The sequence below is a fragment of the Dendropsophus ebraccatus genome, chromosome 6, assembly GCF_027789765.1.
Source record: "Dendropsophus ebraccatus isolate aDenEbr1 chromosome 6, aDenEbr1.pat, whole genome shotgun sequence".
NCBI classification, from domain to species: Eukaryota; Metazoa; Chordata; class Amphibia; order Anura; family Hylidae; genus Dendropsophus; species Dendropsophus ebraccatus.
The window spans coordinates 6198804-6225189 of NC_091459.1; the positions used below are offsets into that span (position 1 = coordinate 6198804).

The 26386-nt window shown below is 45.8% G+C and overlaps 2 protein-coding genes across 4 annotated transcripts; both read right to left on the reverse strand.

Moving 5' to 3' along the window:
• Positions 1-3257: 3257 nt before the first annotated feature.
• On the reverse strand, positions 3258-12992 carry LOC138794613 (receptor-transporting protein 3-like). 3 transcript variants are annotated; one of them, XM_069973381.1, is made up of 3 exons: positions 12928-12992; positions 6617-6800; positions 3258-3614 (listed from the first exon to the last, which is right to left on the reverse strand). In XM_069973381.1, exons 2-3 carry the CDS (start codon positions 6796-6798, stop codon positions 3263-3265), a joined length of 534 nt encoding a protein of 177 aa, XP_069829482.1. In that variant the 5' UTR covers positions 6799-6800; positions 12928-12992; the 3' UTR covers positions 3258-3262. The 3 variants fall into 3 exon arrangements, with proteins under 3 accessions (XP_069829482.1, XP_069829481.1, XP_069829483.1); XM_069973380.1 differs by lacking the exon at positions 12928-12992 and adding an exon at positions 8379-8453; XM_069973382.1 differs by lacking the exon at positions 12928-12992 and adding an exon at positions 8193-8214.
• A 1918-nt stretch (positions 12993-14910) lies between these two features.
• Positions 14911-24185, reverse strand: LOC138794677 (receptor-transporting protein 3-like). Its single transcript, XM_069973483.1, has 3 exons — positions 24010-24185; positions 17246-17640; positions 14911-15119 (listed from the first exon to the last, which is right to left on the reverse strand). Exons 1-3 carry the CDS (start codon positions 24147-24149, stop codon positions 14911-14913), a joined length of 744 nt encoding a protein of 247 aa, XP_069829584.1. The 5' UTR covers positions 24150-24185.
• Positions 24186-26386: the final 2201 nt, after the last annotated feature.

Here is a 26386-nt window from a genome sequence, read left to right on the forward strand (position 1 = left end):
TATCTGGATTACAGACCATTATTTATGTATAATGATAAGTTATACAATTTGTAGCTTTCTACTCCTTTGTATTTCCCCACTGTAAGGCTGGGTTCACACTACGGAACCTGAGCGGAGAATTTCCAATGGATTCCATAGCGTTCCATTTTTCTATCTATATTATAAAATAATCCTGATATCTTGCAGTTCTCATTCTCACCAGTGGGGCTAAAACTAAGCTGAGACTTCCTGTTGTGTCTGTGGTGATAAGAGGAGGCTGCAGTAAAGTGATCTGTACAGCATTGCAGCGTCATGTGACACCAGTAGATAGAGGAGACGATAGCAGCTCCCTGTGGAATGACCTCTTCTCAGGTCACAGAGCGCGCTCAGTAATGTCTCACATTCATCTGAAGGAAACAGATTGTTGTCTATGTCCATGAGGCTTGCTGTAAAGCTTATTACTAAATGCTGTAAAGAACATTCCAGGCAATATGGCTGCCCCCATAACAATGTACAAAAAGTGAAAAAAAAAATGTATAAAACTCCTAGATAATCATATACATAGCGATAAAGTCCTTACACTGTGATACTATGGTGAGTGTAAATGTGGTCCTCAGACCTAGAGAGGGATTCCCATCATCCTCTTATTGACCACACAGTGAGATCGGGCAGATGGGGGTAGTAGTCCCGGCTCACTGCACTGATCCAACTTAGTTGTTTCAGTCTAAAATTCAGCTGTGTTTGTAGGTTAGTCAGCGGAGTTGAGTTACAAAGTAGATGATCTCCTTACGTGGAGTGTCTCGCTATGTATGACAGATCCCGCTAATCCCCGGCGTCCTGTCTGTGCTGCGTACACTGGATCTCTCTGGAGGACTTGGACACATACAGATAGTTCGGTGCACGTGCGGCACTCACCCATACAGGATCAGCGTCTTCTCCAGGGTCACCAGCACCCGGTTTGCCCGCGGTGAGTACAGTGACGTCACCAGCCTCGTTCCTAGTCCGTGCCTAGTCGGGCCCCCGCTGTCAGTAGTGCAATGGACAAAGTGACAAATACTACACAGCGCTGGTATAGAACAACAGAGATCAGAACAACTTAGAGTTTCCCATTGCATGCGCGACCATCTCCTGGCTGGCCTGAATCATTGGGACTGGACTGATCATAGAGAGGAGTGGTGACACTGTTATCATGTCTATATGAGATTGTCAGGACTGGTCTAACCCCTAATAAGTAAAAGGACGTCCCTGCTCTTCCCCAATAATAACTAATGGACAATGAAGGATTGGGCATGATGCATTTTAATGTGCCTGATCATTATTAACAAATAAGCCGCTGCAAGCTGATGATGCATGTGTATAAGGGGCGGTAGGGGAGGGTATGTGAGCGATACAAGCAGTAAGCAAGCAGCTTCCTAAGGTGTCCGGATAACTTGTGAGGGTGAGGTCCCTGTCCAGGTGTTTCATTTGCACAGTATCCTAGTTATATAAGGTACTAGAAAATGTATAGGAGTAAAAAAGAGGGTGGCACTCACCAAAAAGTCCTTAGGTTGATGCTTTATTAAAGGTAACCAATCATCCCAATTGGGCTAATATGGTTCCCTGTATACTGGAGAAAAACGAGTTTTATTCCCCGGGCGTGTGACAGGCAGAGGCGGGGAGGTAGTCATCTGGGCGGCTCCCTGCCCGTGTCTAGTCACCGCTCTCTGCTTGTCAATTATCCCCTCTGGCAGGCAGAGAGTGGTGACTAGACACAGGCGGAGAGCCGCCCAGATGACTGCCTCCCCGCCTCTGCCTGTCACACGCCTGTGGCCGGTAGGTGCCTCCTGGGAACCATATTGGGCTGATTGGTTCCCTTTATGGCCAACAGCAGAGTAAAAAAAATGCATAAAAAATAGTAAGCAACGGCCGTTTTGCGTATCAACGCATGTTCCGGCTTACACATGTCATATGAGCAGTAGAAAAAGGTGCTGCCCAGGTGTAAAGTGTCAGTGGGTTAATAAGATTTGTTCCTAGGGGCCCAGGATACCAATCTATGCCCTCGCCAGAAGCCCTATATACCCCTATATACCTCGAGAATTCTGCACTGTCTCTGTAATTACTGAAGACTGTAGTAATTGCCCAAAGAGCAGAAGATAAAAGGGGAGATGAGGCCGCCATCCCTAGCAACCAATCAGAGTCAATGAGGCAGCCGCTCCTAGCAACCAATCAGATTCAATGTGGCAGACGCTCCTAGCAACCAATCAGATTCAATGAGGCAGCCACTCCTAGCAACCAATCAGATTCAATGAGGCAGCCACTCCTAGCAACCAATCAGATTCAATGAGGCAGCCACTCCTAGCAACCAATCAGATTCAATGAGGCAGCCGCTCCTAGCAACCAATCAGATTCAATGAGGCAGCTGCTCCTAGCAACCAATCAGATTCAATGAGGCAGCTGCTCCTAGCAACCAATCAGATTCCAGCTCCCTTTGAAAATGAAAGTAGTACTCCTATTGGTTGCTGAGGCTTCAGTATACTCGCTCTCCCCCCCCCCTCCCCTTCTGTACATCTGGCAAGGACGGGACCTTCACTCTTACCTTCCCGGACACCCAATGTATCTGCGCCAAAGTTGGGGTCAAACAGTTGTAAAAACAACAGCCATATTTTATAACAATGGCCGTTGTATAAATAACCATTGTTTCAAAAATAACATCCGTTGTTCGCACAGCAACAGCCATTGTTATGAAATATGGTCGTTGTTTTTACATAGTGTGAACATAGCCTAAATCATCCCATAATCATAGACAGGAGCCAATGGTGCTGGTGATTTCCGGGTTGCATATAATATAGAATTAGCAGGAGACACCTGAGTGCACATGGTTTTAATCCCTCCTGTTTTTTCCCATTCTGTTTGCTGCAGCTATGGTGAGTGTAATTCCTTATCCAGACTTGTGCTGTTTGGGGGCGACCTTCTCCGCCGGCGGTGCTGGCCGGGTTCTGGTGTGGTGTTTTTGGGTCTGGTCCTGTGGCATGGGGGTCGCAGGGCCGTCCCATGGCCCCCGTTCCCTGACTGTGCACGCCTGCGGGGGTGGTGGCCACTGACTGGCACGGTGTGGACTTAGTGTAGGGACCCATGTGTATCAGATACCGGCACGAGGTACATGGGGCAGTGTGGCTTGATCAATTCATACACAAAATTCTGATGTGTTTTTTATTTAGCCTAGGGGCACTAGTATCAGCCATAGGTGTGAGGTGCAGCGCTCTTTTTCTTCCCTGAACCGTATAATATAGAATAATATCTACATTTAGAGAACATCGTACTCTTTATTACAGACACCTTTCATACAAGCTTCACACAGATCCCTCTCGTGAGGTTTTGTCCTCCGTATTATCGGATTCTTTATGTGTTGGGAATCGCTGTCCATCTTCTCACCGTAACAGTTTTTCCTGATTTTTAAAATGAGATTTTCCAGGGTTATTTTGACGCTTTCCTCTTTAAACCTGGGATTGATGAAGCGGTCGTAGTCACACTGCCGACACATCTGTCTAAAAGGGTAAAAGAGGACGGTGCCTGTTTTGGATTTTCCAAGACGATAGTGGAAGATGAGGGTAACCCGACCAGAGTTCCAAAAATGAGAACAATTCGAACAGGTGAAACTGCGAAAAACAGATAATAATAACAACAAGAATAATAGTAATGATAATAACAACAATGATAATAATAAGAAAAAGGAGAAGAGCACCAGTATTGTAGTAAACCTTTTATATAACATATACATATAAGGGTATGTTCACAGTGAATGTGGCGGAATTCCATGGCGGATGTCCCCCCCCCCCCCCCCGAGTTGTGATGAAAATGCATTCCATTGGGGGTCCTGCAGCCAGTACCGCCACTCACTGCAGCACGGGGAAAGGTAAGTTAGTACTTGGAATCAATCGATTCCCTGCCGGCTGCTGGATTTTATAATTCTGGAAAAACTGCAGCATCCATTTTCCATTGACTTAAATTATAAGGCCATGTTCCCACACAGTATTTTTGCTCAGTACTTTGCAACCAAAACCGGCAGTGGATTGAAAGCACAGAAAGGCTATGTTCACAGGCTGCTGAAATTGAGCGGATGGCCGTCATTTAATGGCAAGTTATTTTAAAACAATGGCCGTTTTTTGCTGTTTTTCTGGTTTTAGTGGATCCGCCTTTTTTTTTTCTTTTTTTTTTATGCACACAAAGACGTGGTTGACCACATTTTTCTGTTTGTGGAAATTAAACATACTGAACCGGATACAGTGAAACAGGCGCAAAAACGCAGTGAGAACCCCGCCGAGCTCCAGCAGAAGACGGCCACACTTGGATCTGGCTTTGGATCAAATTCCTTATCAGTGGGGTCTGTTGCTTTTATGATCTTATATTTAATTCCTTTAACACTTCAGGACAAATAAAGGATTATAAATTGTTTTTACTCCTGCTTCTCGTCTTTATTCGCTGAATAATCGGAGGATGCTTTCAGACACATTTGTCACATTTTAAAGGTTTTAATTTGCAGCTTCCTGGACAACCCCTTTAATCAGCCCTAGCCTGGACCCATGAGTTCATTGATACTCAGATGAGATCCCTAACCTAAATCATAAGGCCCATTCACACATTCAGTGATTTTTTCAGGGCCGCAAAACCTCCCTCTAAAATCATCTGAATTCACATCTGTTTTTACTTCCGTGTCTGTGCCCCCCCCCTTCCCCCCCTGAACCTGGCAGCGCATCACCACCCCCTACAGCCTGACAACAGTGTTTAATTTGCATAGACCTAGCGGCCTGGTAGCAATCACGTCAGCAAGTGCACTCCCTATGCCACCCGCCGACCAGACCTCCCCCGGGCAGCTTGGCTCTGTCACTCACAGTAGGGTATGGGGAGCAGTGGTGGCAGGCAGCGTCCCGGCAGCGTAGCAGTTAACTAGTGAGAGGGAAAAGAGACAGGGGATCCCACACAGTGTCTATGACAGCTACAGCCCTCCTCTTACCATCAGTGTCCAGGTCTTCTCTACAGTCTGTCTGTTGGCCGCAGCCTGCTTTGGGGATCTCACCACGTCCTGGATGCAGGTTGGGTATTGCTGCCCCGCTGCTCGCCATGTTCCCGCTTCCATGGCAGGAGTATGTGAGTATTCTGGCCTTTGGAGGGATTGGGGATGCACTGCCAGAGATAAGGAGAGGGGGCCAAGGGTTTCGGTCGGGTTTGGGGGATACAGTACACTGCCAGGGATGCTCTCCGAGGGAGGGGGAAGAGGGGGACCCTGTGGGTATGCGCTGCCATACTGGGGGTGACAGGAGTGGTGACAGGTGTCATGGGATCTGTTTTTTCAAGGATTCCACAGATGTGAAATCCGTGAAAAACACAGATCCCATAGGCTTCATTTGGGTGATCCGTGCCATGATCCGCCTCTGCACTAGGACACGTCCTATTTTTTTTTTTTGCGGTGCGGATTGTAGAGTGGCTCATAGCACGGATGGTGTAAATAGACTCATAGGATTGAATGTCCCCTAATCCTGTCTGTAGTCGCGGATCCACAATCACGGGCAGTTTTACGGGATGTGTGAATATGGCCTAACCCTGACAAGACCCCCTGCATTAATAAGACCACTAAATAAGTCAGACCCCTCATCAGACCCTGTAAAATATAGTACTAATGTATACATAAACTGAGGGGTATGTGTTAATGAACAATAAGCATCAAAATCAGACTCCTAAGTTCCCTTTTATCTCTGTCTTGTGTTTAAAGTGGAAGTACTGAGAAAATTATAACCAAGTAAACTTGCCCCTACTTGTGCCTCTGTTGCGCTGCTTCCTGGGCCCGTTGACAGCTGCCGGCTGCCACCTTCTGCTATAAACCGGGTATGTCACGTATCCGGCTTTATCAGCTGCAACGGGCACGGCTGAGTGAATGCCCACTCAACCAGTCAGTGACAGTTTCCCATCCCAGTCACTTATTGGCTGAGAAAGCAATCACTCAGTCAGGTACATGATGATGCACCCAGGAGAGCTGCAGGACACCGCCAGCTGTCACCTTCTGCTAGAAATCGGGTATGTCACATACCCAGCTCTATCAGCTGCAACAGCACAGCTGAGCGAATGGCCACTCAGCCAGTCAGTAACAGTTTCCTACCCCATCTTTTACTAACTGAGAAGGCAATCACTCAGTCAGGAACGTGATGATGCACCTAGGAGAGCTGCAGGAAACCGGCAACTGTCAGCTGGACCAGAGAGCAGTGATACAGGCGTGAGGATAGGTAGGTTTATTTTGCTAATTATTTTCCTGTACCCCCCTGTCTTTCTTTTTTTTTTTTGTTTGTTTTGCGGGACTAATAATAATAATAATGATTTTACTTGTTTAGCGACAACTGATTCTGCAGCACATTACATAGTTTGTCGATTTTGTCCCCATAAGGGTCACAATCTAAATTTGCCTATCTGTCTGTTTTGGGAGGAAAATGGAGGAAACCCAGACACTCATGGACAGAACATACAAACTCTTTGCAGGTGTTGCCCTTGATGGGATTTGAACCCAGGACCCCAGCACTGCCCGGCTACACTGCTAACCACTGATGTGTTCTTTTCCCTAGTGGGTGTACATACATGATACAGCAGGGGGTTCAGGGAGCGGCATACTTACCAGGCAAACCTTGTGGTCTGTGAGATCTTCCAGCCCGCCTTCCTCTGTTCTTCAGTCAGATTGTCCGCCAGGCTGTAATTGAACTGCAGATTCCACCGTTTTCTATATCTTTCTTCTAAATCTTTCTTTTGCAGGATATGAAATGTATCAATCCAGATATTTCCAGATGATATTCCAGCCATTTCTGTAATAGATAATTATACAAAGTGTAGGAAATGTCATCTCCAGATACCCCCTCTTCTTTATTTCATGCAGTACTGAGATGTGTTAGCTACATCATATCCAGGGCCCTCCAGCTGCTGCAAAACTACAATTCCCATCATGCCTGGACAGCCAAAGCTTTAGCTCTCCAGCCATGATGGGAGTTGTAGTTTTGTAACAGCTGGCGGGGCTAAGATTGACACCCGTGACCTGGCCCCGACAGATGATATCGGTGGTGATAGCCGTCAGGGGTGATGGAAAATCGCTGTTACATGTAGCTATGCACAGTCGCAATCTATGATTTTGGTGTTGGACCTAAAGACACAGTTAGCCTGGGTTCACACCACGTTTTTGCAATCCGTTTTTTGGATGGATGCAACTGTGTGCATCTGTTTTAATCCGTTTTTCCATTGACTTCCATTATAAAAAAAAAAAAAACGGATCCGTTTCTGTTTTGGACGGCCAAAAAACGTGGTCGACCTCATTTTTGTGTCCGTAAAAAAAAAAACGGATCCGTTTTGATCGTTTTTTTTATAATGGAAGTCAATGGAAAAACGTACCAAACGATGCACACACATGCATGCGGATTGCGAAAACGTAGTGTGAACCCAGCCTAAGGGCCCCATTCCACGGGACGATTATCGTTTGCATAATTGTTAACGATAAACAATCCAAAGAACCGCTTTTGCGAAAGACCTGAAATCGTTCACTCATTTACATGGAAAGATAATCGTTACTTATGATCGTTCTTGCGGTCGTCTTGTTGTCGCTATTGCGTTCGTCACTACTGCAAACGACCGAACGACGTCTTAATCAATGCGAACGATTTGCAAACGAGCAACGATAAAAGTAGGTCCAGGTCTTATTAAATGTTCGGTCGTTAATCGTTAACTGCTATTCAAATGAATGATAATCGTTCAGATTCGAACGACTTAATGCAATTATATAACATGATTCCCCCAAGCACAAAACACCAATATGGCCACTGATGATCTTCAAGTCCAGTTTCCTTCTGATTTCTATCATAGCAATAAAATGTATATCCAAGGAATTATAGAAACTCAATTATAGAAGATTCTTTTGTCTCAGACTTTTACATTGTCGCTATGATATACAATGTATTACTAATATGTTCTAGGAAGAATATTAAATAACTGTATAGTAGATATCAACTTAATTATCATAGCAGCAATATAAACAATCATAACTGCATAATTAGTACACACACATATACGGTATATATATATATATAAATAATGCTATTTGTACTATGCCCCCTTACATTTGTACTTACAGCCGAGTCCATCGCATCTTTTACAACAAATAAACCATATAAATGTAGCACAACATGTAACTAAATACAAACACTTCCCACCTGCCTGACAAACATCACCAGAACAACGTCCGATTGAATGACATTACAAGGTATAGTGCTGCATGGTGAATCTATAAAGTGCCCATCAAACCAGACCCTAGGATCCTTGATCTATATTATATTCTGAAACAATAGCATACAGCGCTCACATTCCCAAAGCTATTTAGAGCAATATCCCCTACATACCCAGTGAGTGTTGCTGACTCCCAGCAGGAGATCTCTGTATCCTCCCTTATATATCTCACTGCTCTACAGGAGAATAGAAACCGAAACTGTCTGCATTCCCAGCATAGGTTTTATAGGCAATAGTCAGAGGCGTGTGACACAGCTAGGATGCCAATGTCGGGTGTATAATAACATATATAAACCAGTGTAACTGGGGACTGAGAACAATTTACAATTTAATTACAGAAGCCTAAAATAGAGCGGCTGACGTACTGCAAGCGGCACTGCCTCCTCGCTCCTCTACTGACCCTGATAGGGATGGGAGGGGGAGCAAGGTTGCATTGCAGCTTGCCACACTTCGCAGTTCAGAGGCTTGGGAACGCCTCTATGACACTTTGCATTGGGGCACACAGATAGGGATGGGAGGGGGAGCAAGGTTGCATTGCAGCTTGCCACACTTCGCAGTTCAGAGGCTTGGGAACGCCTCTATGACACTTTGCATTGGGGCACACAGGGATGGGAGGGGGAGCAAGGTTGCATTGCAGCTTGAGGCACTTCAGAGGCTTGGAAACGCCTCTATGACACTTTGCATTGGGGCACACAGATAGGGATGGGAGGGGGAGCAAGGTTACATTGCAGATTGCAGCACTTTAGAAGCTTGGAAACGCCTCTCTGACACTTCGCATAAGAAAATAAAAGGATTTTTCTACATTAAAGCACAGATGGATATATGCAACGTACAGTATGTTTCCTTGACCTATCAGCATCTAACAGTGTCAGTATCACATTTGAGAGGTGCCCTAGCTAAGCCTAGCCCAATGTCTCTTTCCCTATTGGACAATCTGCTCTAAACGACAACCCCCAACTGTGCAATGATCCTAACACTACTAAGTGCACAGAGAAGTCAGGGCAGAAAAAGTTGAATATTCCAAGTCAAAACCAGTGAGTAACACCAAGGGCCACCTCAGAGCACAAGTCACAAGGGTCAAAGGCCAAGGGTCAAACACCAGCACTACAACAACCAAGAGACAGAGGCACGAATACAGATCAGGTCAAGTCAAGAGGTCACACAGTATCCAAATCACCAACCAGGAAGAGAAATGAGAAAGAGGCGAGCAGAAATCAGAACTAGTGATGGGCAGAAGCACACACTCACTACTGACTGTCAGCAACAGATGCTCACTTACAGGGATTGTTCACCCGACATTATTTTAGAAGTGCCAGAGATTTGTAATTTACTTCTAATAAAAAATCTCCAGTCTTCCAGAATTTATCAGCTGCTGTATGTCCTGCAGGAAGTTGTGTATTCTCTTCAGTGTAACACAGTGCTCTCTGCTGCCACCTCTGTCCATGTCAGGAACTGTCCAGAGCAGGAGAGGTTTTCTATGGGCATTTGCTGCTGCTCTGGAAAGTTCCGGACATGGACAGAGGTGGCAGCAGAGAGAGCTGTGTCAGACTGGAGAGAATCCACCACTTCCTGCAGGACATACAGCAGCTAATAAGTACTGGAAGACTGGAGTTTTTTAAATAGAAGTAAATTACAAATATATATAACTTTCTAAAAGCAGTTGATTTGAAAGAAAAGGCTTTTCGTCGGAGTACCCCTTTAACAATGTCATACTGGTAGGAGATTTACATCTATTCCCATGAGAACCCCTTTTTGCATGGTATACAGTGGTACGGCAGGTATATAGATGATCTGCTCCGGGTTTGGGTCGCTCCTGTATCTGCTGTCCTGCTGTACTGTTTACAATTTGTATATACCTTACCCAGTAATGACATAGTGTTGTTAGATTTGGAACTCAAAGCAGTGCCCAATAAAACTATTTTTATTAGAGAAAATGTTACTTTTTGTGTAACAAGAAAACAAATAAACATCATAGAAAATTGGCGACATAAAAAAACCTAACTCATAACCATATGATGCATGTATGTGCCAACCGCGGGTAGGGGCACGATGCCATCCTTTCTTCCAGTTGGGTAATTGGTGCATATGATGCGATATTGCAGCGTGCAGGAGTTATATGGACAAGAATGTAAGGTAAGCAGGGACAGGTTATACAAGAGGGGATAACAAACATTCAGAAACAGCAGAATCTGTGATATATAAGTTACTGTACAGTAATGGAGAGGATGGGAAAAACAAGGGCGGAGAGAGACTGCAGGTAGCAGGAAGGAATGAGCAGGGCAGATGTGGGCACATACATGCAGCACTCTCTGTCCGGGGAGAGAGGGGTTACAGCTATGGAGAGATTACCCCCACAGTCCTGTCCCCTGATGTAAGCCCCAGCCTGAAGTGGATCTGCTATGATTTGGAAGGTTAGGGAGACTTCCTGGGTCAGAGTACAGTGCTGTAGACCCCACTATGCAGACCATGCCCCTCCCCCACTCCCCCTTCCATCCAGTACAGGAAGCTCTTACACCAAGGCAATGCTCTTATACCAAGTCACAATTTTGAAAAACTGTGAGCTCTAAAACCAAAACGCTTTCAATGCAAGTTACTCTTAAACCAAGTTACCACTGTATACTCAGAAAGAGGAAGCTGTGTGTAGAATCTGCTTAGGTTTTTGGGGTGCCATATTAACTGACCGACAGGATCTTTAAGGGGTTTATTACAAAGAGGAAACATAAATATCTACAAAGGGGGGGTCTAACTAAGGGATAGAAGTATAAGGGGAGGGAGAGGGTGGTAGGAAGGGATGGTGGGAGATAGGAAGTACCTAAATATTCCTCCTAGTCCTTGTCCTTCTCCATTGGGCGTGTTATGTCTTTATACCGTACAGCCCCCCCCCCCCTAAACTAGTGGGTACTACACTGTATTGCTGGGATTTGTAGTACACTACCCCTTAAGTGATGACCCCATTGCATGAGGCAATTGCCAGAACCTCAAGGATCAAAGTCAAATTCAAAACAGCGGTGGGGGGAGAGGTGGTGAGTCACATTATGCAGGGAATGTTACCCCAACTGCTGCAGTCAAATTGATAATCGAAAGGGTGCTGGGGGTAGAAGGCTACTTGTTGGCTACTGCTGGGCCTTAACTGGCATCCATGTTGACTACTGGTGTGCCTGCCCTTCAGTGTTGGACTGGGGTACCTTGGGCCCACCAGGGAAACTGATTCTAGGGGCCCACCCTATATACAAAGACATAACCAGTATCAAACCTTTCATACGATTTTGCTTAGTGCTGTGTATGTGACCAGCGATACTAGTGCACTGCCAGTTAACTTGTAAAATTGGCATTTCTGTTTCTTAGACCTCCAAAAATGGCTAGATTGTCACTCAGAGCAAGCGAGGGGCTCACAGAGGAATCATCACAGACTGTATATAGATCACTGGGAGTCATCACAGACTGTATATAGATAACCAGGGGTCATCACAGACTGTATATAGATCACTGAGAGTCATCACAGACTGTATATAGATCACTGGGAGTCATCACAGACTGTATATAGATCACCAGGGGTCATCACAGACTGTATATAGATCACTGGGAGTCATCACAGACTGTATATAGATCACTGGGAGTCATCACAGACTGTATATAGATCACCAGGGGTCATCACAGACTGTATATAGATCACAGAGAGTCATCACAGACTGTATATAGATCACTGGGAGTCATCACAGACTGTATATAGATCACCAAGGGTCATCACAGACTGTATATAGATCACTGGGAGTCATCACAGACTGTATATAGATCACTGGGAGTCATCACAGACTGTATATAAATCACCAGGGGTCATCACAGACTGTATATAGATCACAGAGAGTCATCACAGACTGTATATAGATCACTGGGAGTCATCACAGACTGTATATAGATCACAGAGAGTCATCACAGACTGTATATAGATCACCAAGGGTCATCACAGACTGTATATAGATCACTGGGAGTCATCACAGACTGTATATAGATCACTGGGAGTCATCACAGACTGTATATAAATCACCAGGGGTCATCACAGACTGTATATAGATCACAGAGAGTCATCACAGACTGTATATAGATCACTGGGAGTCATCACAGACTGTATATAGATCACTGAGAGTCATCACAGACTGTATATAGATCACCAGGGGTCATCACAGACTGTATATAGATCACCAGGGGTCATCACAGACTGTATATAGATCACCAGGGGTCATCACAGACTGTATATAGATCACTGGAAGTCATCACAGACTGTATATAGATCACTGGAAGTCATCACAGACATACAGTCTGTATGTCAGATTTGGAAAATGAAAGGTGGAATCTGATTGGTTGCTAGGGGCAACTGAGCCAGTTTCACTTTACACCATGTTTGATAAATCTCCCCCTATATACATATCAGATGAGCACACACTCAGGGCTGCACCAGTGTTAGACCTACATGACATAATACACACTATATACACACACAGATAGGCACAACTCACAAACATGCTAATACACAAATGACCAAGATAGAAACATAAGCAGATTACACACCACACACATATATACTATACACTCACATGCATAGACACATGACATACAAATACAGATGACACAGATACACAAATATACACACACACACACGATTACTTTTTCTGCAGGGCAGGACGCTCCAGGGGGTCCTTTTATCTTCACCTCCACTCCCCCTTCTCCCAGTCAGGCCCGGCAGCCTGCAGCCACTCCCCCTTCTCTTAGTCAGGCCTGGCAGCCTGCAGCCCCTCCCCCGTCTCCCAGTCAGGCCCGTCAGCCTGCAGCCCCTCCCCCTTCTCCCAGTCAGGCCCGGCAGCCTGCAGCCTCTCCCCCTTCTCCCAGTCAGGCCCGGCAGCCTGCAGCCCCTCCCCCTTCTCCCAGTCAGGCCCGCCAGCCTGCAGCCCCTCCCCCTTCTCTCAGTCAGGCCCGACAGCCTGCAGCCACTCCCCCTTCTCTTAGTCAGGCCCGGCAGCCTGCAGCCCCTCCCCCGTCTCCCAGTCAGGCCCGGCAGCCTGCAGCCCCTCCCCCTTCTCCTCAGCACGACTGCACACACAGTGGCCAAAGAGAGGAGACATCGCTGCAGAGGGGAGGGGGACGGAGGGGCCCGCTGCTGCAGCTTCTCTCAGCATCTTCCTGTCTGCCACCTGTAAGTTTGTTTACTGTGTGGAGAGGGCCCCCTGGTGACAGACAGGAAGAGTGCAGTGGGAGCCTGCGAGCAGCAGCAGAGACCGGTCCATAGAGACTGCAGGGGGAGGCGGGGCCCATGATTTTATAGTAGCTGGGCCCTGCTGCCATCCTGTCATCACCCAAGCTCTGTGGGAGGCAGCGGTGGGCCCCTTGATCTCCTGATCATAGGGAGATCCTAAACGGGAGGCCTGCTTGTGGTTCAGGGCCCTTTAAGGGGGGAGGGGCCCACCGATGAATCTCCCGGCTCGCCCTTGCCTCCTTGTTGCTGGGCCTTAACTGGCATCCATGTTGACTACTGGTGTGCCTGCTCTTGCCTCCTTGTTGGCTGTCCACCCGGGGAAAGCAGCTCAACATGAAGATTCTTGTTATCTCCTCTCCTCCTCCTCCTCCTTCAGTTCTCAGCCAACAGCCAAGTCTTCTTCCGCCATGCAGTGTCTGGCCTAATTATTGGGAGGCTCAATTGCTTCCTCAATCACTTCTAATGGTTCTCTGTGTCCTCACTGCCATGCTTTGACGTCACACTATGTCTGCAGAGGAGCAGGACTGGTTGTCGGGGGCCCACTAATCGCGCCCCCGCCAACCAGCCAGCTGTTTTATTTTAAATTTTTTGTCTAGCCGTGGCCAGGGCCTCACTGCCCCCGGTCGAAAGGCATCATGTGTACCCTTGATGGTGACTGGCAGCCGGCCTAGCCAGTTAGCTGTCAGCATCCAGGTTCGTGTCCACTAAATATCCCAGCCCCTGGACACACTTCAATTTTTAGGTGGGCTCACTTGCTTCCTCACTCACTTTTAATGGTTCTCTGTGTACTCATTGCCATGCAGTGTCTGGCCTAATTTTTTGGGAGGCTCACTTGCTTCCTCAATCACTTTTAATGGTTCTCTGTGTGCTCACTGCCATGCTAGGTCTGGTATAATTTTTGGAAGGCTGACTGGCTACCGCTTCTACCTTGTTCACTCTGTCCTCACCGCCATGCTGTGTCAGGCTGAATTTTTGGCTGGTTCATGATATGCTACCTCTGTTTTAATGGTTCCCTGTGTTCTCACTGCCATGCTGTGTCAGACTGAGTTTTTGGGTGGTCCATGTGCCTACCTCTGTTTTAACCAGACTATTGCACTGAATTAGGCATAATGGTGCCATTAGGCAGCCGCAGAGGCATGCATACATGCTGCCCCTTCTGTTTCCTGTCCATTTTTGTGGTGTTTCCATCAATTTCTGAGGATGACAGGTTTTCACACAACCTTCCGTCTACCGAACCTGAGTCCCCTGAAAAAATGCTCGAGTCTCCCATTGACTTCAATGGGGTTCATCACTTGAAACGAGCACCCGAGCATTTTAGTATTCGCTCATAACTAGTTTATTACTAACCCGTTATACACTCACTTTATAGGAGAAGTTGATACAGTAAAACGATTGTTTTATTTAATAAAATACAACAAAACCAAAGCTCCGATTCCTGCAACGATTGCGACTAAAAGAGCAGAGACTCCTCCTCCTCCTTCTGGTGAGGAAGCTGTGGTGTTTCCTGGTTCAGACGTTGGATAGGCGGAGGGATATCTCACATTAGCGTCATGGGCGGGGTAGGTCGCTGTTGATACAGAAGCTGCTCCATGGCCTGTGTAGGTTGCTGTAGATGTAAAAACATATGACAATGTCATCCAATATGACTACCATTGTCCGCTTCTCTAGCCTCGCCCTCACCTGCTCTATTCTGTTCACATTTGCTCTTGCTTTAACCTTGTTTGCTCTTCTCCATCTATAGGTTTGGCGTCAGACAGATCATAGAATCTCTTTTTTTTTTTTTTTTTAATCAACTGATGCCAGAAAGGGCCAGAGATTTGTGATTTACTTTTACTTAAAAAATATCCAGTCTTCCTGTACTTATCAGTTGCTGTGTGATGTGGTGTATTCTTTCCAGTCTGACACAGTGCTCTCTGCTGCCACCTCTGTCCATGTCAGCAGCAAATTCCCATAGAAAATCTCTCCTGCTCTGGACAGTTCCTGACATGGACAGAGGTGGCAGCAGAGAGCACTGTGTCAGAATGGAAAGAATACATCACTTCCCGCAGGACATACAGTAGCTGATAAGTACTGGAATACTTGACATTTTTTAATAGATCTGTAAATTCAAAATCTCTGCCACCAGTTTATTTGAAAGACTTTTTTTTAATGAACAACCCCTTTAACTGCTTTCTGCCAATTCCACCTCCTCTATGCCATTCACTTCACTGGCTCCCCATTGCCCGATGAATTTAGTTTTAACTGTTGCCCATGGCATTCAAAGTCATCAGTAACCTGTCTCCTCCATAAATCTTTGACCTGATATCCCAATGCCGCCCCTCACGCAATCTCCGATCCTTACAAAACCTCTGTCTGGGCTCTCCCCTTGTCCGCTCCTCCAGGTTTACCCAATACTCTAGAACCCACTACCCCAACACATCCGGCTCTCACCCACCATCACAACTTTTAAAAGCAACTATATAACCCAGAATAAGCTACAACCTACAATAACCCTGCCACCATCTCACCACACTGTGACCCGCTGCCCCCTTCGCCTTATAGGCTATGTTCACACTGCGTATCTTTCCGTACGGCCGGATGCGTACACACCGCGAACATACGCCTCTAGTACAGTTCTGCTTCCCTAGCTTGTTTCGAAGCGATCTGAGGCAGGTCATTTACTTGGAAATCTTCGCCCAGCCCAATAAAACTCACAGAACCTTTTGGATCGAAAAATCAAGTTCAATTTGGCTGAAATAATTACTCCGTACGGGACCGCATGGAAATCCACGGCCGTGAGTTGGAACATTTCCGTCCTCAAACAATGGTCGTGTTCATTTTTCACAGCGCCGTATACGATCCGACCGTAAGCTCATACGTAGTGTGCACTGTGCGGCCGTATATCGTATACTTTCAAGCGAACGCATCAACCTCAAAACTACGGGCGTATATTTGCGGTTCGCACTATGAGCGGAAATATACGTAGTGTGAACATAGCCATAGATTGTAAGCTTTTGCGGGCAGGGTCCTCTCTGTGTGATACATCCTTATCATATGTGCAGCACTCTGGAATCAAGAATGCTTCAAAACGAATAATAATAATAAATAGTGCTAAATAATAATTAAAATAATATTAATAAATGCTAATGATAATAAATAATGCTAATAATAATACAAATAATAAAATAATGCTAATAATAAATGCTAATAAGAAGAATGCTAATAATAATAATAATAAATAATAATGCTAATTATAATACAATAATAAATTAATGCTAAAAATAATATTAATACATGCTAATAATAATAATTATAAACGATAATTATAAAAAGAATGGTAAGAGTAATAATAATAAATAATGCTAATTATAATACAAATAATAATAAAATAATGCTAAAAATAATATTAATACATGCTAATAATAATAAATGATAATAAAAATAAGAATGCTAATTGTAATAATAATAATAATAATACATCATGCTAATTATAATACAAATAATAATAAAATAATGCTAAAAATAATAATGCTAATAATAATAAAATAATATTAATAAATGCTAATAATGATAATAAATGATAATAAGAAGAAGAATGTTAATAATAATAAATAATAATAAAGACAATGATAATAATAATAATAGTAATAATAATGATGCTAATAATAATAATAATAATAAATAATAACGACAATGATGATAATAATAATAGTAATAATAATGATGATGATAATAATAAAGCATTTTTCTTACAATTAGGGTTTTGGGCCGGGATACTTGTTACTGTTGGTGAATTTTCAGTTGTCACTACCCATTTACATATCCCCATCCTGCACGCCTCACAGTGCTCGCGGTCATGAGGACCAATCATATCATTGCTGTATACTTCCGGTCTCCAGTCCTGTGTCACCTTCTTCTGGCCATAGAAGACTTGCAGAATGTGGTTCACCAGGTTCTTGGTGATTCTCGTGATATTCTCGTCACTAATCTCTGGCTCTTCCAATTTCGGGAAGCTGCATTTTCTGCACTCCTGTCTGAAGATCCTCATCTTTACCGTCCCTTGTTCTAGGGATCTGTTCAGATTCATAAAGAATAGAACATGGACTTCTGCAGAGTTCCACCAGCGTTTACATCCAGAGCAACAGAACCTAAAAAACATATATACAGCATATGAAAAACTGCATTAGAAAGTTCAAACATTACTGCAATCCTGAGATACAGCGGGGGAAGCAGGACTGTTAAGTCGGAGTTGGAGCTAGTTTTGACTGGAGTCGGAGTTGGAGTTGGGAAAAAAATGTACCGACTCCGACTTCAGCTTTAAAAAAAATCTTTAAAAAATGTAGAATTGAATTTTTATATAAATATAAGTTTTGCTCATGAATATATATTATGAGCAACATTCTAATAGGACACTGGTCCTATTACATAAGGGTGGTCGGGGAATATATCAGTAATAGAACACTGGTCCTATTACATAAGGGTGGTCGGGGAATATATCAGTAATAGGACACTGTCCCTATTAGATAAGGGTGGTCGGGGAATATATCAGTAATAGGACACTGGCCCTATTACATAAGGGTGGTCGGGGAATATATCAGTAAGAGGACACTGGCCCTATTAGATAAGGGTGGTCGGGGAATATATCAGTAATAGGACACTGGCCCTATTACATAAGGGTGGTCGGGGAATATATCAGTAAGAGGACACTGGCCCTATTACATAAGGGTGGTCGGGGAATATATCAGTAATAGAACACTGGTCCTATTATATAAGGGTGGTCGGGGAATATATCAGTAATAGAACACTGGTCCTATTACAAAAGGGTGGTCATGGAAAAGTTGTCGGTGACAATTTGGCAGTTTGTTTCTGAGCTGGAAGAGTCCATTGTGTGGGGGAGATCTGTGCTGTTCTCTTCCTGGATGCTGGATGACTGTATATGAGTAGCAGTGTAATATGAAGATATCCTGTGTAATATAGAGGAGGAGGAGGAGACATAAGTAGTGTAGCTGTAACCTCTGTCCTCAATGTGGTGTTTTCTCTCTGAGAGAAGATTGTGTGTTTTTCTTCAGTGTACTATGGCTGCAGCTGTGTGTGTGTGTGTGTGTGTGTGTATGCTATGACTGCAGCAGGCTGTGTGTGTGCTATGGCTGCAGCAGGCTGTGTGTGTGCTATGGCTGCAGCAGGCTGTGTGTGTGCTATGGCTGCAGCAGGCTGTGTGTGTGTGTGCTATGGCTCCAGCAGGCTGTGTGTGTGTGTGTGCATGCTATAACTGCAGCAGGCTGTGTGTGTATGCTATGGCTGCAGCAGGCTGTGTGTCTGTGTGCCATGGCTCCAGCAGGCTGTGTGTATGTGTGCTATGGCTGCAGCAAACTGTGTGTGTGTGTGTGTGTGTGTGTGTGTGTGTGTGTGTGTGTGCGCACTATGGCTGTAGCAGGCTGTGTGTATGTTTGCTATGGCCGCAGCAAGCCGAGTGTGTGTGTGTGTGGTGTGTGCTATGGTTGCAGCAGGCTGTGTGTGTGTGTGTGTGCTATTGCTGCAGCAGGCTGTGTGTGTGGTGTGTGCTATGGCTGCAGCAGGCTGTGTGTGTGTGTGTGTGTGTATGTGTGTGCTATGGCTGCAGCAGGCTGTGTGTGTGTGTGTGTGTGTGTATGCTATGGCTGCAGCAGGCTGTGTGTGTGTGTGTGTGTGTGTGCCCCCACAGTGACCTTCTATATCACTGTGTGACCTCTATATCACTATGTGTGACCCCTCTATATATCATTATGTGTGACCCCCTGTATATCATTATGTGTGACCCCCTGTATATCACTATGGTTGACCTCTATTTCACAGGTATCTGGCATTGTTAGCAGTGTTTCTGTGTGTATAGTGAATATTTAGTTAGAAACATAGAAGATTGTCAGCAGGAATAGATCACCTGCTCCATCTAGTCTAGTTCTGAGTTGTTCAGGACATGGAGGCTGGAGACTGGCTGCACCCACTGCACACACAGGAGAAGCTGCTTTATATACACTATATATTCCCTCAGAAGTCGCCCCAGGATCATGTAGGACATTAGGGAGAAGCTGCTGAGCCGGTGTGATAATAACTCCCCTGGTATAATATGACTGGCCATTTATGAAGGAGCAGGAGTCAGAGTCGGGAGTCGCCGGAGTCGGTCCTGATAAAATTCAGGAGTCGGAGTTGGAGTCGGGGCTGCGGCTTACCAACTCCACAGCCCTGGGGGGAAGAGCATAGCAGTGTGCTTCACTCCCCGTCTGTCAATAAAATCCGATTAAACCAAAATTAGATGTTCTTGCCGGCCAGAGGGTCCAGAGGGTCGAGCGCACTGCCCTGCTCTCCCCCCAGCTGTAACTCAGAGTCACAGCAGGACTAAGGAGTGAGAACCGGTAAAATTGTGGTGTCCCACCACGGGTGTTGCTATTGGTTACACCCTTTGCAAAAGTCTGTACTCATATGTGTAAGTGGTAATGTAGCCGTACCAAAGTTTTACCACCACATGTTGTTATTAGGTATGCGTATCTAGATATTGCACAGCTGTAGAAACTAAAGGGTTATTGTTTTTCTTAGTTACCATATGGATCTGTACACCAATGAGAGTTTTTCTCACCTATCATCTTTCTCTTTGCACCTTTCACACGCACTCCTCACCCACTCAGAGCACAGTTTACACCTGCTGTAGGAAGGAAGTCACATGGGTAGAGGAAGTGTGGAGGCTTCCTACAGCAGTCAAGTTGGGCCCTGGCTCCTGCAAGGTCCCCCTGTCAGTTCAGTTGTGGTTGGGACGTTAAGCAGAGCACATGCACATGCGAGGCCTAGACACAGTTTTCCCTCAAGCAACACTATCAAACACTATGCAGTGTTAAGTCGCTACTAGAGAACAGAGGTGGCAGCAAAGAGCGCAGTCTGACACAGTGCTCTCTGCTGCCACCTCTGTCCCTGTCAGGAACTGTTCAGAGCAGGAGAGGTTTTCTATGGGGATTTGCTGCTGCACTGGACACTATAGGGGCGGGTTCACACTACGGAATTCTCACGGACAATGCCCGTGGAATTCCGTCAGCTGTCCGCCCGCACATCTGGGCGCCTTTCCGCCAGCCCCATAGACACCATTCTATGGGCCGGCGTATTCCGCCATACGCTGAAAGAAGTGTCATGTCACTTCTTTTAGCGGATCGCGGAATACGCCGGCCCATAGAATGGTGTCTATGGAGTCGGCGGAAAAGCGCGTGCTCGTGCGGGCGGACAGCTGACGGAATTCCGCGGACATTGTCCGCGAGAATTCCGTAGTGTGAACCCGCCCTAGCTGCGTTTCCCATAATAAGTGCCTATTAATAATTTGTATAACTTTTGTTGGGCAATAACGTATCTTAAGGGTACAAACACACTTGCCGTATCCACAGCGAGTTTCTTGCTGCGTATTCGCAGCGAGACACGCTGCGGATCCCGGCCCTGTGTACTCAATGGCAGACAAACTCGCAGCAGGGATATACAGCGGCCCCCCGGCCGCTGGAGACTATACGTCACCTGATCCCGGCTCCGGCTTGCTTCGGGGCTCCGGACGTCTTCACGGCTCGCTCAGCCAATCAGTGCGCTGCGACAGGGCAGCGCACTGATTGGCCAAGTAAGCCGGAGTCGGGATCAGGTGACATAAAATCTCCAGCAGCCGGGGGGTTAAAAGGGCAGGCTGCGGACAAACTCGCAGCATGTACATCCCTGCTGCGAGTTTGTCTGCCATTGAGTACACAGGGCCGGGATCCGCAGCGTGTCTCGCTGTGGATACGGCAAGTGTGTTTGTACCCTAAGGGTAGCTTCACACGTACCGCATCGCAGCGGATTTTCTGCTGCGGATCCGCAGCAGATCTGCAGCAGATTTGACTGAATGAATGGACACAGCATCAAATCTGCACCATCAAATCTGCTGCGGATCCACTGCAGATTTGACAGTGCTAATTTGATACTGTGTTCAATCATTTTGTCAAATCTGCTGCGGTAGCTGTGAAGCTACCCTAAAATTATTTTGCTCGGACTTCCCCTTTAACCTCTTAAGGACATATTTCCACAAGAGGAGTTCAGAGGGGGGCCGCGCCACGACCCCGCTCTGAACTGCCGCGATCCCGACTGCTATCTGCAGCATGGGACCACGGCTATTAGATGGAGCGGGCCTATTTCCGCTCCTGCTAATTAAGACCGTTAGATGCAGCTGTCAAATATGACAGCTGCATCTAACTGTCTTAAAGGGGTTATTCGGCGCTACAAAAACATGGCCACTTTCCCCCTACTGTTGTCTCCAGTTTGGGTGGGGTTTTGAAACTCAGTTCCATTGAAGTAAATGGAGCTTAATTGCAAACCACACCTGAACGGGAGACAACAGTAGGGGGAACAGTGGCCATGTTTTTGTAGCGCCAGATAACCCCTTTAAATGCAGCCCATCCCTGGTGTCTAGTGGCGGGATCGCCCCCCGCGCGATGCGATCACGGAGGAGAGATCCCTTCATCTCACCGAGCCAGGCCTCAGCATAGGAATGACACTGATCCCGGCTCGGTATTCTATGGCAATGGTCTGCAGCAGACCAAAGCAATAGAGCACCAATCTAATGGATCGGTGCTGTGTAATACAAGTACACTGATCTCTATGGGAGATCAGTGTAGTTGTATTAGAAGTCCCTAACCCTAACCAAGGAGGAGTAGCCCTAACCCCAAGGGGAATAACCCTAACCCCAGGGGGGAATAACCCTAACCCCAGGGGGGAATAACCCTAACCCCAGGGGGGAATAACTCTAACCCCAGGGGGGGATAACCCTAACCCCAGGGGGGGGGAATAACCCTAACCCCAGGGGGGAATAACCCTAACCCCAGGGGGGAATAACCCTAACCCCAGGGGGGAATAACCCTAACCCCAGGGGGGCTTCTAATTACTGTTTAAGTGTAAAAAAAAAGTGTTTTCATTGATAAAAAAAATCCCCTCCCCTAATAAAAGCCCCATAGACCAAAGGATAAAAGCGTTATACGCATGGTAATAGAGCAATTTTAAGGAACGTTTTTTTTCTGTAGAAGGTTTTATTTTTTTTAAAACCCATCAAATAATATAAAAGTTATGCAAGTTGCATATAATTTTAATCGTACCGACTTGAGGAACATAAAAAAACATGTCAGTTTTTCCATAGGCTGAACAGCCTAAAAACAAAACTTCCCAAAGAAAAATTTCCCAATTTCCCAATTTCACCGTACATATAATTTTTTGCTGGTTTCGCAGCGTATTTTATGCAAAAATTAAGTCTGCCATTGCAAAGTACAATTAGTAACGCAAAAAATAAGGGCTCATGCTGGTCTGTAGGTGAATGCTATGGCCTTATATACACAAGGAGAAAAAAACGAAAACGCAAAAACGAAAATTGGCCCCGTCTTTAAGAGGTTAAAAAGACACTTTGTATGTGGTTTAGCAGAAGACAGTACAGTATGGCTTACTATGCTATATACTTATATTTATGCTTATATATGTAGTCACTAGAGATGAGCGAATACGATTCGATAGAGATGGTATTCGATGGAATATTGCGGTATTCAAAAGATTCTAATTCAATCGAGTAGTGTGATGAATACAGTTGGCGATTTTTTTAATCCAATCACCATGCAGGGAGGCCGTGAGGGACCCTGGGAGGACGCACGCAGCGCAAAAATGGCGTCTACCCTCATTGGATGGCTGAACCACATGACCTAGAATCTTAAATACTTGGCTCCCAACTCTCACCCGCAGATGAGCTTTCAACCTAGTCAGGGAAAGATCTTGGAGCAGAGAGAGAGAGGTTTTGGTAGCGTTTTGGTTAGGCAGGCTTATTACTGAACCTAAAAGTCCTTTTCAGGGCCAAGATCCAGCGAAAAAGTCATCTCTGAATCCAAAGTACTTCTCAGTGCTAAGAAATAGATGATATAACAGCATCAGCAGGTGTATTCATTCCAATACCCTGTGTGTACAAGTGACAGTACCTTATAGTGACCTTGTCTTACACCACTAAGGGCACGTGATACATATTGTTCCAGTAGCCCAGTAAAAGGCACGTGATACATACTGTTCCAGTAACGTTCGTAAAGCATGATGCGTGATACACGCGAATGACAGGACGCTCTATGGACGCACATTGGAATCATGTATGTAACACTGCGCAAGAAATACGAACGAAATGTGTGAACATTGCCGTAAACGTTCGTAAAGCGTTCACAAATATTTATATAATATATATATTATACTGGGATTTTGGGGTGTTGGGTGCACCCAGGCATTCTCCCCGTACTGTCCCAGTGTCATTCCGGAGGTGTTGGCATCGTTTAGGGAGGTTTCATGGGCAACTTGGTGACGTCCAAGTGGTCGAATTTTGATTTCCAAGTGCCAAGAATTTTTTTCCCATAGACTATAATGGGATCGAATATTCGTTCGAATAGTCGAATCTCGGTGCCTATTCGATTCGAATTCTCAAAAGTCGAATATTTCACTACTCGCTCATCTCTAGTAGTCACTCTTACCTCCCGAATGTGCGCTGTTGGTACTTCACTCCTCTCTCTTGCATATGAAGCTGTTCATCCTCATAGAGAACCCATTGACCCGGCACTCCTCTTTCCTCTATCTCATAGTCAAATTCCTCTTCCCAGACGTATTCATCCATGTTTTATGGTCTATGTGCACAGCAACAGCGGACAGGAGACAGGAGACAGAGGCTGCCTACAGAAAAGAGACATTCACTGAGAAACAAAACTTAAATCCAACAGCAAACAATAGAGTGAGGCTCTGTCCATGTCAGGAACTGTCCAGAGCAGCAGCAATTCCCCATAGGAAACCTCTCCTGCTCTGGACAGTTCCTGACATGGACAGAGGTGGCAGCAGAGAGCACTGTGTCAGACTGGAGAGAATACACCACTTCCTGCAGCACATACAGCAGCTGATAAATACTGGAAGACTGGAGGTTTTTAATAGAAGTAATTTAGAAATCTATATAACTCCAGGTAGAGGTTAAAAAAATGAAACTTCTGCTGTGTTCACACATTGCAGTTTGATTGTGTTACTGAATTATTTGCTGTACAGTATATTGGGTGTTGCAGTAATCGCAAAGACCTGAATAAAGATAACGTCACTTTTATCCCATGGTGAATAAATGAAACATCTCACAAATTTGCTAAACTTTAGTTTTTTTTCTCATTTTCTTTTTTTTTTGTGTTGTATCTTTGTGTCTTTTATCAAATGACTTTTTCATTGTTACCAAAACTCCTCACATACAGTGCCAGCAGAACCACTATCTGACAGGTGACAGGTGTATATATATATCCTCTCATATATACAGGACACTAAACCCACTATGTGTGTATATAAACATTTCCATGCATACTACACATATACACATGATATAATACTTCATACATATGTACACAGCATGCATACCTTATACACATGCACAATAGATACATACTACACATAAATACATATGACATGCAACGTGCATACACATATATACACATATTACATACATACTACACACACTTATCTATCCCTATAGCAGCCTAGACATAGATGCTGCCCAGGAGAGCAGCAGACTACCTGTCCATGTAACCCTAGAGGGCATCTGGAGGGGTGAGCAGGGGACAGCTGGAGGGGTGAGCAGGGGGCAGCTGGAGGGGTGAGCAGGGGGCAGCTGGAGGGGTGAGCAGGGGGCAGCTGGATGGGTGAGCAGGGGGCAGCTGGAGGGGTGAGCAGGGGGCGGCTGTAGGGGTGAGCAGGGGGCAACTGGAGGGGTGAGCATAGGGCGGCTGGAGGGGTGAGCAGGGGGCAGTTGGAGGGTGAGCAGGGGGCAGCTGGAGGGGTGAGCAGGGGTCAGCTGGAGGGGTGAGCAGGGGGCAGCTGGAGGGGTGAGCAGGGGGCATCTGGAGGGGTGAGCAGGGGGCAGCTGTGTGTCCTGTTCTCTGTCCGCACACTGCTACCCCCTCCCATCCCTGTTCCTCTGACTGGTTAGTAATATCGGCAGCAAATCACCGTCACTAAAGAAGCCAGAAGCACGGAGCAGCACCGACAGGAGAGGACGGGGATGGAGTCTGAGGTTACACAGGAGGGAATCAATGGCAGTCAGCTATGGTGCAGCACTGTGCTCTGCTCAATGGCAGAACGCTGTGCAGAGCCTGAACCTAACACAGTGTATATACCCTGGCTGCACAGTGCAGAGGATCAGCAGATGACGCTTTCAGTTGCAGCATACATACCTCTTTCTATTGCATCAGGTCTCCATCCTCCTCCTCCTCATCATCATCATCATCCAGCCGACGGGGGCCGCAGATGGATTGGTTGAATAAATCCCCGCCTCTTCCAGTTCTTTGTATATACAGTGGTACCTCGCTTCTCAAACTTAATTGGTTCCAGGGGGCAGTCTGAGAACCGAGCAGTGTTTCCCATAGGAGATAATGTAAATGTGTTTTATTAGTTCCAGCATCCACCAATAATTACCTACAGTACCCATATATTACACATTGGGAGATGGCGGTGCACTGCCTGTACTACTACTGTACTGTATATGCACTCCAGCAATCTTATACAGTACAGGATGAGAGATGGCGGTGCACTGACTGTACTACTACTGTGCTGTATATGCACTCCAGCAGTCTTATACAGTACAGGATGTGAGATGGTGGTGCACTGCCTGTACTACTACTGTGCTGTATATGCACTCCAGCAATGTTATACAGTACAGGATGGGAGATGATGGTGCACTGCCTGTACTACTACTGTACGGTATAGGCACTCCAGCAATCTTATACAGTACAGGATGGGAGATGGTGGTGCACTGCCTGTACTACTACTGTGCTGTATATGCACTCCAGCAGTCTTATACAGTACAGGATGGGAGATGGTGGTGCACTG

What these genes read in the sequence shown, in the direction of transcription:
- LOC138794613 (XM_069973381.1), bottom strand. Translation starts at nt 6,798, where the DNA reads ATGGCTGGAATATCATCTGGAAATATCTGGATTGATACATTTCATATC. An exon ending in CAGACCACAAGGTTTGCCTG is followed by an intron (nt 3,615 to 6,616) that starts GTAAGTATGCCG and finishes TGTTTTTCGCAG; the next exon opens with TTTCACCTGTTCGAATTGTT.
- LOC138794677 (XM_069973483.1), bottom strand. Translation starts at nt 24,149, where the DNA reads ATGGATGAATACGTCTGGGAAGAGGAATTTGACTATGAGATAGAGGAA. An exon ending in CAACAGCGCACATTCGGGAG is followed by an intron (nt 17,641 to 24,009) that starts GTAAGAGTGACT and finishes TATGTTTTTTAG; the next exon opens with GTTCTGTTGCTCTGGATGTA. An exon ending in CCCGGCCCAAAACCCTAATT is followed by an intron (nt 15,120 to 17,245) that starts GTAAGAAAAATG and finishes TTACATCTACAG; the next exon opens with CAACCTACACAGGCCATGGA.